The 13,330-nt window shown below is 41.3% G+C and overlaps 1 protein-coding gene and 1 long non-coding RNA gene across 2 annotated transcripts; one reads left to right on the forward strand and one right to left on the reverse strand.

Annotated features, from left to right (window-relative positions):
* Positions 1–2,962: 2,962 nt before the first annotated feature.
* Positions 2,963–4,431, forward strand: LOC116259035 (uncharacterized). Its single transcript, XM_031636629.2, has 2 exons — positions 2,963–3,227; positions 3,676–4,431. Exons 1-2 carry the CDS (start codon positions 3,003–3,005, stop codon positions 3,928–3,930), a joined length of 480 nt encoding a protein of 159 aa, XP_031492489.1. The 5' UTR covers positions 2,963–3,002; the 3' UTR covers positions 3,931–4,431.
* A 2,265-nt stretch (positions 4,432–6,696) lies between these two features.
* On the reverse strand, positions 6,697–12,640 carry LOC126410298 (uncharacterized). Its single transcript, XR_007574083.1, has 2 exons — positions 11,880–12,640; positions 6,697–11,741 (listed from the first exon to the last, which is right to left on the reverse strand). It is a non-coding gene; the product is annotated as an uncharacterized LOC126410298 (long non-coding RNA).
* Positions 12,641–13,330: the final 690 nt, after the last annotated feature.

The following is a 13,330-nucleotide window of genomic DNA, read 5'->3' on the forward strand; positions in this document are numbered from 1 at the left end:
TGAAAGAGAGAAGAATGAATGTTCCATATAGTTTCCCTTCTCATTTCATGCATCAACTTTCACTCAAAATCAATGGCACCACATGCACATTCTCAAGAAGTTAAGTGATTCAAATTTGAGTTGCAAAAAGTGACCAAGTCATATTGCAACAAGAATTTGTAAATTTCTCTTAACTTCAAAAGAAAACACAAGCAATGCATTCATGATCTTGGCCAAAGTATATTTGAAAAACAACACGTTTTCTAACAATTTGGAACCTATGTTTCATCAAAAGAATGAATTCTACCTAACCAAATCACGCGATTTGGCAAAAGAAGAATTCAAAAATCAAGTTTCTTTGCTAAGGAAACTTCGCTATTTTTCAAAAGCTGATCATAATTTCAACTCATGAACCACCTAGAGTTCACAACAAAGAACTCAATTTCACTTTTCAAAGTCATCAAGAATTATGTATTTCAAATCGGATGGCACGAAAACAAAGGTTCTCGAACCAATTTGAAAATCTTCTAATCTTCAAAACGAATTCAAATCACTTATTTAAAATGAAATTTGGTTCTTGAATCCAAAACCTCAATGCATAAGCATATAGGATTTGCATCAATAACTCGTATATGATCCAAATGATCCTTAGTCCTTGATCTAATTACCCCTGTTAAAGGCGGTAGGAACGGTTGGACCTCGTACCGACGGGCGGATCCCTTTTTATTAAAATATTTTTCAAAATCTCAATTTTAAAAGAATTTTGTTGATTCGCATATGACACCCTTTGAGAAAGGGGTAGGGTGCGAACAAATTGTCTAAAGCACCTTTGAAGGACCCACAGATGATGCAATTCTTTCTCCAGGACATCAATGAAATAAATGGAATTCATGTATAACAAGAAGTAGAAGGGGATTTTATGTGTCCAGCTTGGGGTAAGCGATACAATATTTCCCGAGATTATGAATGCAACTTCATTGAAAGAAGCCTGAAATATATTAAAAATGAATTAGAAGACTCTAAGGAGATCATTTTTTATCAAATTTTAAGGATTATAAAGAGATTTTGACACATTATTTAGAAGGATAATGAATTCAAGAGTTTTTTCTAGAGTTATTAAAATTATAAATCAAAATAAGGAGTTATGGTGAAAATTTTAAAAAATGAAAAATAATTCCAAAGATATTGGCAATTTTGTTAGCAGATGTATGCTTATGTCATAGCCGCCATAGAAGAAGTAAAAGATATGTCAACTCTGTCATGTCAAGAGTTGATGGGAGATCTTGACATACATAAAAAGCATATTGCAAGTCTTAGGCCTCAAAACATTAAGCTTGCATTCCAAGCAAGACTAAATATTCATGATGAAAAAGGATATCCCCAACAAAGAACCTCAATTTCCAAAAGAAAGAAATCCAAGGTTTGCCAAAGGTTGTGATAAATGGAAAAGTTTCCCCATACAACCAAAATAGTTTCAGCAATTAGAAAAATACTATCGTCATGGAAAGGATTTGGGCATGAGATTAAGGAATGCCAACTCAGATGCAAGATACCAAATCACTTTAAAAATGATTGGCAGTTTCAAGAAAAACATGAAATTCTCAAAGAATGAAGATGAGAAAGATGAAATTGTTTTTTCTTGCATGAATGATGAGTAATAGCAAATTAACATGTGATATTAAGATAGTAATTGTGGAAGCTACATGACAGATCACTAAAAAAATGTTTGTCAAACTAGGTGAGACAAATATCGATAAAAAATAATGCGAGACAGAAAATCTCAAAATGATGAAGGCAAATCATACCACATAGTTAGAAACCAAAATAGAGAGAAGAAAAAGAAGAAATAATGCTAGAACTCAAGACAAGCAAGAATCAAGCAGCAAAAAATATTTACGATGCCATCATTTGTTGACAAATTTGAACTTCCTTTTTTTGTTGACAATTACAAATTAAAAGGAATACCAAAATTTCAGTTTGCGATTAAATTTAGGTTCGAAAAAGCAGTCTGCCGTGGAGTCATAGTCGATTTGATGCTCAAAGCCCATATCAAAAAACGAAGTGGCTTGTAAATAGAAAGATACTTCAAAAGTAAGGGTGGGCTCGGGCCCGGCCGGGCCGGCTTGATCCGGCCCAATAGTCCGGGTCTCGGCCAGGGCCCGGCCCATTTGAATTTAAAAATTAATTTTTTAATTATAAAATAATTTTTTAAAATATAAAATATATTTAATAATACTAAATATATATTTTTAAAACAAAAAAATAAAAATATATATTTTTAATGTAAACGGGCTGAGTCGGGCCGCCGCCGGGCCGACCTATTGGGCCCGGGCCCAATCGGGCCGGACCGGCCGGCTCGGCGGCGGCCCGGCCCGTTGCCGAGGCCTATTCAAAAGACAACTTGTTTAATGTTTGGTGAAAAGTTGTAATTGTATACCGTTTGAGAATTTACCAAGAGGTGTAATGCTTCATTTGAAAAGGTGCAACTTTTTATTTGAGCACTATATAAAATTCTTTTCCCCATCCAACATGTTGTCGTCGTTGCTTTTTCAATTAGAACAATATCTTGAGAAGTTCTTTCCAATCTTATTTAAAAATAAAATATTTTATGGCATTGTTTTGGCCATATAAATAAAATTTTTAAAAATCCAACAGAGAGAGGATGAGTTTCATGCACCAACTCTTACAGTAGATGCCGGCAACGAGCTGGACATGAAAGGCTCAAGCGGAGCCTTAGCGCAAGAGAAGTAGGGGCACGCATGACGGTGCAAGAGCTAAAGAGAAGCTGCAGTAAGGGACGCTGGAGCCTGAAAGGGCATGACATTTCTTTGCTGTGGGACTACGGGTCCTACTTTTTTCTAAATAATCTTTTCAGGATTACAGGAGAGGGTTAGGTCGCATGATGCGCCGAAAAATAGTCTACGGTGCCTTTCTCTCTTTTTTTTATTACTTTTTTTGGGGGACAAAAGTGGTGTATAAAACGCCCGTGAAGTGGATCGAGAGAGAAGGAAAAAGGAGAAGGGATGGAGAATGCTCTGATCGGAGGGCTCGTAGGTTCAGCGTTCGAAAAGTCGCGGGTGCCGCTGGAGGAGGATTGCCTGATACACTTCGACCCTCCTCTTCGATTGTTGAGAGGCCCCCTGCCTTCGTCCGACGCCTCGTCCTCCTTCGTCCTTGTCTTCAGGGACGAGCAGGCGTTGAGGCGGGCTCTCCTTGATACCGAAGCTCGGGTTAGGGAACGGTGCAATGTAAGCATGTACCTATTTTTTTTTGTTTTTCCCATTCCAAGGTCGGAGATTCTCTGTTCCTTCCTTGGAACCAATATGTTCTCGATTTTGTTGAAGGTAGGGAAAACCCATGGAGAGTGCGGATGTTACTGATTCATTCCCAATTCCTTTAATCGGAGTATATAATATAAATTTTCGTAATCGTTGTTAAATCGTGAGAAAACTGTGTGGGGATGATATATTTACTGGAATTTCCTTCTCTAATGTTCATCACAGTCTTTTCGTCATGCACTCTTAGTCTATTGGCCAGAAATGAGAACCAAATAACCTATTTTAATATTAGGGAAAACGAAGATAAGCTAGTGGAATAGGAATGAGGAAGACATAGTTACCCTTTTGAACAATAAGGTCCCTCTCTCTCTCTCTCTCTGTCTCTCTCTCTCAGCCATTGATTTCATTTGATTTGAAGGCTGGCGCACGGATTGGATGCTCAGTCAGTGCGACAAAAAGTTGCAAGCCTCCGTGGTGGGCATGTCTGGCTCGATTGCTTGGACCAAAGCTAGCAGATTTTGAAGAGAGAGAAAAGTGTGAGGAGCGGGAAATGGAAGCGTGCTTAGCGGCTTCAACGGAGGCTTGTCTGCGATTTGCTAAGGAAAAATGGCCACCATCATGCCAAGATGCTCAAATTGCCTACAAAGGAAAACACGGGTCTCGTAATTTATAAATCGCCAGGGCTTGAACTCTTCGGAATTCCGAATGGCGCAATGGTTCTGTGTTGTTGAGAAAGGGAATGACATCGTTGAATTGCCAGGTCAAACTTCAAAAGACTATCCAGAAAGACCATTGTGCTGTTATTGGTTATAGAGAAGATGCAAAGTTACTGTTTGAGAAGCTCTGGGCACAGATCTGAGAAATGCTTTTTTCATTGACTATATTGGTGCATTAGTGGGCGTGCTGTTATTTTAAGAAAGTAAATCTTGACAGCTGACTGATGCCACCCGTAATGTGTTGAAAGTTTTCTCCATGATTGTGTTCATTTTTTCTTTCTGCTGAAACTAAAGGAGCCCTTGAATTAGTTTTTGGGTCAATTGTAAATCTGGACAGATAAATGTGTAGATATCATGAAAAGTAGATCGCTTTCTTTTTTCTTGGCTATAGAGTTGGGGCATTCAGTGCCACAGTTCTACATAGTTTTATTATCAGTATAGTAAAGTGTTTATATTCATGGGCATTCTTTTTTGTATATGGCTTTCCTTTTACCAATATGTAATATGTATGAATGGATGAATGCATGTATCTATATATGTGTGTTTGTGTGCACATGCATGTATATAACATATTAGATTGTAGTCAATCTTCGAACAGCCAACAGATCCAATGGTATAGAAGCCCTCACCAGATTGCCTTTAAACGGGCAGGTCAGATCTGTAATAGACTTGTCTAGTACTGATGATTTTCACTTAAATCACATGAAATGCAGTTCTTGGATTGTTTAGTTGCCTGTTATAGGGACCACGAGTTGTAAATAATAGTTGGATTACTTTACTCTTGAGGAATAAAACATTCTCTTTGCATAGATACAATGCAATACATTGATTGTCGAGCATGTCACTGAGAATACTTGGATTCTTTCTTGATTTCTGCTCCACATGCATCTTAGATATCTACTATGTGGAGCAGAGTAGAATTTTTCTATTTTCAGTTCCATAATTCCCTTATTGAGTTTGTTTCCTATTAATTTTTCCTGTTTGTGAACGTCTCTAGACCTTTGCGTCTCATCGACAACTAACTGTCTTTATTGTTTTGTTGAGCTTAACTTAAATATTAAATGACAATTCTAACTGCTATAGATTATGAATGATCATCTCAGTTTGTTTTGGCTACGACAGAAGACTTCATTTCTTTCTATGAAAAACAAACTAAGGCAATATCCATGATTTTGCTCAGATATCTCCTTGTATTACGATGGTTGCAAGTAGTGTTATTAAATGCACATACATCACAACTACGCGGCACCCCTGAAAATGCACTATTTCGTTGGGGTGACACATATTTGACCTGATGCGTGTGCACCCCCCCAGTAATGTGCATGCATCAGGCCGATGTGTGTTTGTGCTTGATGTGTGCACGTCAGGCACAAATAATTTTTTTTTTATTTTTTAAATTATTTTTAAAACTTTTGCATTGTTATTTTCACCTTGTTTTTTCAATTTATCTGCTTGTAAAACCTTCATCTCCCGTAAACCCTTTTTCTTTTCTCTCTTTGTCTCAGCTTTTAGTTTTCACTAGTCCGCAAAGTTAAAAGAACAAAAAATTTCATGACATCGTTTGCCACCGCTGGCTGGCCGTTGAATCCCATCCCCACTGTTGCCATGCCTTGCCTCAGGTAACCCCTTTCTCCATCCTTCATTCTTTTGACGGTGGCTCTCTCCGCTTGTACTCGGCAAGTGCCTTCCGAGGTTTTTTTGCATAAGCTGCCTCCCCTTTCTCCATCGGTTTCAGATTTTTGCCTTGAGTTGAATCTGATCCTACTTTTGATTTACCCATAGGTTTCAGATCTCTCCACTGGTTTCGAATTTCTCCATCGGTGCCTTCCCACTTCTCTCTCTGCCGAAGGTCATAACTCTCTTTTTTGTTGATGAATATGTCGTCTGCTTACCCATTTTTCATACAACAGAAGAGATTGTTTGATTCTACTTTTTTCATTTTGATTTTTTTCTGTGCTTTTAGTTGCATGGTTGGGCAGTTAGTCTTTTCTCTTGTAGCGTATTTACCCAGCTTTGGACTTGCAACGAGAGCTCAACCCATCATATTCTGGCTTTAGGATTGCATTACTGCTCAATGAGTTGAACTTACAAGTCGCTTCAATCAGAGATGTGGCTTTGTAAACTGATACACCACCTATATTCAGGTTGACATTTTACCATTCTTTGTTCCTTTTTTGTCAATTTCCTGAGTTTAAAACTCTGTGTGGATGAGAATCTATCAAGAACCAATATTTCGTATCCACCCCACATCTAATCTGCAATCCTGATATACATCCAAGGCAATCAAGTTCTGGACAGCTATAAAGGTGCATATCTATAATAATATGACATATATTAGTTCTGCTTGTAATAGTTTGTCGCTTATTAGTTATTTAAATTGCCTTTCTCTTTCTGAGTTCCTTAAAAATAAACTTTATCCTCTGCTTATTTCTTAACTGGACAAGTCCATCTTTGTAGTTAGTAATAGTATGTCGCTTATTAGTTGTTATTTAAATTGTCTTTCTCTTTCTGAGTTCCTTAAAAATAAACTTTATCCTCTGCTTATTTCTTAACTGGACAAGTCCATCTTTGTAGTTAAGTGAGTAATAAAAACTATTAGACCTTGCAAAACAGTTCTGCATTTATGTCATTTGATTTTGGACAAAAAGATAAATAGTCAATGTTTAGTAGGGGCGGAGGAAGACGCAGCTCACGTCACCAATTTGCAGACCAAGTGCATGTCATTGTTGTACAATGATGTCTACATTTTCTATTATTTTTATTGATCAAATACAAAATAAGGCTAGTGTTAGCTCCACCCAACACGCTGACAGAAGGTTACTCAATTCTAATGAACGCCAGTTCTCGCATAACTATATTACTAATTAGGATAAACTTTCCCATATTTAAGCACAAGTATTCTGGGTTGGGTGTATTACCTCCATAGCTCTACACCCGACCCGATTCAGACCCTCTTGAACAAGAACAAAAAATAAAACCTGCTTACTGTTATTAAGGACCCTCCTCTGCTAAGGCCCGACTCTAACAACTTCCCCCCCCTTCAATACACACCTTGTCCTCAAGGTGTGAAGTCAATCGAGCTTGAATGTCTGTGTTGACCTCTCAAGTTGCTGGCAGATCTTCATAACTGCTCCATTCGATGAACCATTCAGTCCTGAAGTGATTTCCTTTCTTAACTCTGCGGCCACCCAACTTGCGATATTGTTGCACCCTTGAAATCTCTTGGAGAACTGGTACTTCCTGAATTTGAGCTGCAGAAGGTGGGGTAACATAAGGCTTCAACTTAGAGACATGGAAAACTGGATGGATCAGACTTCACGTGGGCAAGAGCAGCTCATATGCCAAAAACCCAATCCTTCTCTTGATCTGATACGGGCCTTCAAATCGAGAGGCCAATTTAACATCTCCTTCAACAGGAATCACACAGGGTAGATTCATACGATAGAAACTTCTGGTAAAATGCCCGCCCGTAACCTAACAGATAAAGTACATTACATAGTCAGCTTTAGGTTAGGGATTGATGACTTACCCATTCAGTGACTTTGGCACTGGACGTTCCCAAAATGGGTACTATCGTGTCGGGTGAATTAGATATGTTGGCATTCCAAGCTTCCTTCTCCTTTCAGGGAGGGCCTATCTGAAAGAGAACGTCGTCCTAATCCATGGGGGTTCTACAAAACTTGATACTGTTGATCCCTTCTTTTTCTATTGTGTTCAATAACCATTCAGTTTCTGGCAGAAGCCAACTAGTGCTTAAGATCCTTGAGTACTTCATCCCTGCAACAGAGCTGAATGTCAACAGCCTCCTCACGGTCTATTCCAGGCTGATAACGTTGTATGTTGGGAGGGGGTCTCCCATATACTGTCTCAAACGGTGTGGTGCCGGTGGCCGGCAAACTTAGCCCACGACAGATACTTTGCCCATAGCTTGGGTCGCTGGCCAACAAAGCAGCGAAGCTAGGTCTCCAAGCATTTATTAATGATTTCAGTTTGTCCATCCGATTGGGGATGGTATGAGGTGCTCATCTGCAGCTTGGTGTCTTGCAATCTAAAATATTATTTTCAAAAAACACTTAAGAAAAGGGAGTTGCGATCACTTACAGTCGATTTTGGCATTCCATGGAGCTTCCCTACATGATCTTCGAATGCTTTGTCTATTGTTTTTGTTGTAAAAGGATGGGGCCAAAGGTATGAAGTGTGCATATTTTGAGAGGCGATCCACTACTAAAAATTTGACGGACTTCCCTCTTGAGCTTGAAAGTCCTTCCACAAAATCCATGCAGGTATCCTCTCAGATTTGCTGTGGTACAGGTAAGGGTTGCAACAACCCAGCTGGGTTTCACGTCTCATATTTATTTTGCTGGCAAATATCACACTGTTTGACAAACTCGCGGACCGCATGGCCTTTAGCCTTTGATAAGTTCCCCCCACTCCTGTGTGACCTGCCTCCTTGGAGCTATGGAAATGCTGAAGGAGAACTTTCAACAGCTCTGTTTCAGGTGGAATATAAATTCCTCCTTGGAGCTATGGAAATGCTGAAGGAGAATTTTCAACAGCTCTGTTTCAGGTGGAATATAAATTCGGTGCTGAAAATATATAAGGATGGATCAATCCATCGAAACCTATAACACTTGATGTGATCGTTCAGCAACTGTTCCTTGATCTTCCTTGCTGATTGAGCCATTTGGTGGGTCTGCTTAATCTGATTCCATAACCTCACCTGGACTTGCGAAGCTGCTAGTAGAAAATTAGTGGACTGCTCTCCTTGGCGAGATAGGCCGTCGGCTGCTAGGTTCTCCTTTCATTTCCTGTATTGAACCACAAAATCAAAACTCATTAGCTTGCATATCCACCACTGCAGAGCAGGTGAGAGCGTTTCCTGCTGTAAGCAATAGCGTAGGATGTGATGATCAATCATCTGTATAAACCTGCGCCCCATGAGATAATGTTTCCACTTCATGACTGCTAAGACGATGGCCACAAGTTCACGTTCATATGTAGATCTGGTTTTAAAAGTACATCCCTACACCCTGCTAAAAAATGCAAATGGGTGTTGGTTCTGTTGCAACACAACTCCTACTGCATGGTCAGACGCATCAGCCTCTACAACAAAATGTTGAAGTTAGGCATCTTCAACACCGGCGGTGAGGTTATTGCTTGTTTCAGCATATCAAAGGCATGTTGTTCATCCGATCCCCATTTCTCTTTCTTGTAAGAGCTGTTAACAGGGCAACGATTAGGCCATATTCTTGCACAAATTTTCTGTAATAGCCTACTAAACTGAGAAAAGATCTCAGCTTTTAGGAGAACTTGGTAGATTCCAATGCCTTACAACTTCTACCTTCTCATCTTCCAGCTTCACCATCCCTTTGCTGACGACATGTCCCAAGTATGCGACTTGGAGAGTGCCGAACACACACTTTGAGAGTCTAGCCTGAAGATGATGCTACTGTAATATGAGAAAAACTTGGCACAGGTGCTTAAAATGATCTTCCTCGGCTGCACACAACACTAGTATGCCATCAAAGAATACCAATACAAATTTGTGGAGGAAGGGCCTAAAAACATCATTCATTAATGACTGAAACGTGGTTGGGGCATCTGTCAGTCCAAAGGGCATTACCTTAAATTTGTAATGCTTACCTATCATAGGTGTGAAACACAATTTTGGAGAGAGATTTCAGCCGCCACCCTGATCTGGTGGAATCAACATGTAGGTCCAACTTAGAAAAATATTCTGCCCCATGTAGCTGATCTATCAAATCTTCAATGACAGATATGGGATAATGATTCTTGACTATTATAGCGTTCAAGGCTCTGTAATCAATGCAAAAGCGCCAGCCTCTATCCTTCTTCTTAACAACTGGAGAAGCAAAAGAGCTTCGATTTGGTTGAATTATTCCCTCCGATAGCAATTCCTGAACGAACTTCTCTAGAATTTCCCTTTGGTGCTGACTGTATTTGTAAGGGCATCGGCTGACTGCCTCACTTCCTGGTTGTAGTTCTATGCAGTGATCACAATCACGGGAAGGAGAGAGCCCTTTGGGCTCTTCGAACACACTCTTAAATTCTGCTAGTATATCCATCAACTTTTGTTAGCATATCTCACTTGATGGTGCTGTTTCTACCCCTTTTTTTCCCTGTTCGCAGGCTAGCAGCAGCATGAGGGGTTGGTGACCCTTTCAATATCTGAGCCATTGATTGCTCTGCACTAGCCTTCTGAGTTGCTGCTACCAAGGTCTGCGTCCCTTCACCCGTTCTGCAGAAATGCATCTTCATGTCTACAAAATCCCAAATAAACTCCCCAAGGCTACGCAGCCACTGTATGCCTAATACTAGATCAGCACCTGCCATGGCTAATGTAATCAACTCAATGGAAAATTGATGTCCCAGGATTTCCAACACTTTCCTCTGCACTTCAAGGTGCTGCCATCTCCCACCACATCGAATGCCTGCTGATTTTTTACACGACAGCCCAATGCCTTTGCCGATTTCTCACAAATGAAATTATGAGTGGAGCCTGTGTCCACCAACACACTCACGGGTCATCCTCTCAGCTGCCCTTCAACTCTCATCAACTGTGGAACCTTGTCTCCTACCAAGGCATGTAAGGAGATTTCCGGTGGTCCGTGTCTCCCATGGATTCCATCATTGCCTCTTTAGCGTTTTCTAGTTGTTCATCTGGTGGATTCTCTTCCTCATCTATGAGATACATGTGAAGTCTCATGCACGTATGCCCTGGTGTCCAGGGCTGATCGCAGTGAAAACAAATGCCTCTCTGTCGCTTTTCTTTGATTTGCTCAGGTGTTAGTTGCCTGACAACAACAGGTTTGTTGTTGCATTTCCACGTTGAGCCGCTACCCCATCCACTGGTGCTGTAGGAGCGTCAAGGCATGCTGGTGGACCACAAAAGCTTTTGTCGAAGCTTCCTTGTTTGCCAAACTGATGGGGCCTGATACTTTTCTTATGTCTTTCTAAAGAGCTTTAAGTAGTCAGATAAGCTGCGAGGCTTTTCCGCGTACTTCTATATGAATATCGTCCTTCAACCCTCATACGAAAGCTCCAATTAAGGCCTCCATTGGCCAACCATGCACCATGTTATTAACCTCTTCAAAATTTCCCTGATACTCCACCACCGAACCCCTCTGTTTGATCTTAGACAACTCGACATTATAGTCGAGATATGTTGAAGGACCGAATCTCGACTTCATGGCCTCCAGCAGCTCTCCAATTGGGTTTTCCTTGGTGGGCTAACAGCCATCGATACCAGCAGATGGCTGGTCCCTCCATATGCATCGCTGCTTGATTTACCTTGTGTTCATCTACTATACCTTGATTTACCTTGTGTTCATCTACTATACCTTGATTTACCTTGTGTTCATCTACTATATCTTGACACTCGAAGAATTGCTCGCTTTAAAAATTCAACTTAGCATATCATTTTGGCTGGCTTCTAGTCCACGCTTTGAACGAGAGCTTCCCCTTCATGAAAAAACGCTTTACTTTGCTCACTGGAATGAAACCCAAAGGGATTTCCAGGAGCACTTGCGCAAATCTCAAATTGGCGACGTCCTTAGTGAAGGCGTTCGCCTCCACAAAGGATGCCCCCATCATATCTGCGAGTAGTCGGAAGATACCCTTCCATATTTCAGTAGGAAGTCAGGGAAGCGCATTCAGATGCACACCCTGCTTGACAACTCCACCTTTAGAGGCATTCCAGGCCTCCATCTATAGGCAATCAAAACATGACCCCCAACTCTCCACCAACCTAGAGAGAGGATGGCTTGAAGATCAGCTTCCTTCGAAGCCCTAACCAAGAACAGGCCCTTGCCTACTGAAGAAAACTTAATGAAAGAAAAGGCAGACCATAGATTACGCAAAGCTGTGAAAACATAGCCAGTCTAACCTGCTGCGAGATCCTCCTCCTACAAGTGTTGCTATGGCCGTGAACTGAAAAGGAGCTTTGAGCTTTTCGTGAACCGCTTTTGGAATGACCAACACCTTGGATCGATCGATCTCACGCACCTGTGCTCTTGGCAAAATCGTCTTCCTCCTCCTTGTTCGCCCCTTCTACTATCGAAGCCCATGATGGTTTCTGTGCCTAGGAAGCCTCTATTGTTTGAAGGATGTCTTGCGACCAGAGACCATCGCTAACTCAGCCCATTTGCTCCTCATCGTCCGTCATCAGACCGCCCTACAGAGTGTTCCCCGAGCCTCGACCATTTACCCCAACCAGCTCAAGTCTGCCGGCCGATCGGTGGCCTCCCGGCAAAGCCCTGGATTGTTCCCAATTTGTCGCTCCACGCAACCAGCTTCTGGTCATCTGCTCTCTTCGAGGAGCTCGTATAGCCATAGTTGACATCACTCGAGAAGAAGGTTATTATTGGTGGAACTACTCAAGTAAAGTTAGCCTGGGCGTCGGACCGGGCCACGGCTGGGCCCGGGCTCGATAGGCCGGCTCGGCGGCCGGCTCGGCGGCAGCCCGGCCCGGCCTGACTCCCGCCCTCTGTCCCTGCTCCCCTTAGGTGGAAGTGCTTTCTTCGAGCTACAAACAGGGAGCCCACCCTTGTCCCACCGTCAGGCGCATAGTGTGGGACGTGCTACTACAGAGCATTAGTATGCCTGAGCTCAGCCACGTTATCTTGGGGTCACAACTAAGGTTACCCTTCCAAGTTCCATCCCCGTGACCTAGGTAGCCATGCAATTTCATGAAAATCTGAGCCTATTATATAGGCATTCAGTTAATTTTCTACAATCGGTCATCATACTTCGTTTCTACTTTTTATAACAAGTTAGGTTCGGCTGCTTTAGTTCATTTTCTCTTTTCGTTTTTAAGCAAGGTTTACATACGTTATCATGTGAAGGGGTCTCTTACAAGTGTCATAAGTGGTCCCATCAAGTTCCATGAAAATCAACGGTCATTCCAAGTGGGTTATAGTTATCTTTCAAAAACCTGTCATGTTATGCAAATGAATCAACAGGAGAGAACAATAAGCCGCATATTTAGTCCCTCTTAGTTAGCCTTTATCAACTTTTAGCCACACGTATAAGAAAGAAGGCACAATGCAACAACGCTAAAAGCATGAGGTCATAGCACCACAGTTATACTTGTTAGTCGAACAACTCTATATTATAGAAACTTGCATACAAAATAATGTATGTTAATAAAAAAGTGTGAAGATGACGGTTCGAAATACATGCAAGGCATGCCTTGGTCTAGAAGGTTTAAACGAGAAAAACAAGGGTAAAAACAATTTAGAACTCTTCGTTACCATTGAATGCTTGATTTTGCACGTGCGCCATCCTATTTTTACCTTAATATGTGTCTGCGTGTGTGTGTGTGCGTGGAGAGAGAGA

The sequence above is a fragment of the Nymphaea colorata genome, chromosome 8 (genome assembly GCF_008831285.2).
Source record: "Nymphaea colorata isolate Beijing-Zhang1983 chromosome 8, ASM883128v2, whole genome shotgun sequence".
Taxonomy (NCBI): domain Eukaryota; kingdom Viridiplantae; phylum Streptophyta; class Magnoliopsida; order Nymphaeales; family Nymphaeaceae; genus Nymphaea; species Nymphaea colorata.

What these genes read in the sequence shown, in the direction of transcription:
- LOC116259035 (XM_031636629.2), top strand. Translation starts at nt 3,003, where the DNA reads ATGGAGAATGCTCTGATCGGAGGGCTCGTAGGTTCAGCGTTCGAAAAG. An exon ending in GGGTTAGGGAACGGTGCAAT is followed by an intron (nt 3,228 to 3,675) that starts GTAAGCATGTAC and finishes TTTGATTTGAAG; the next exon opens with GCTGGCGCACGGATTGGATG.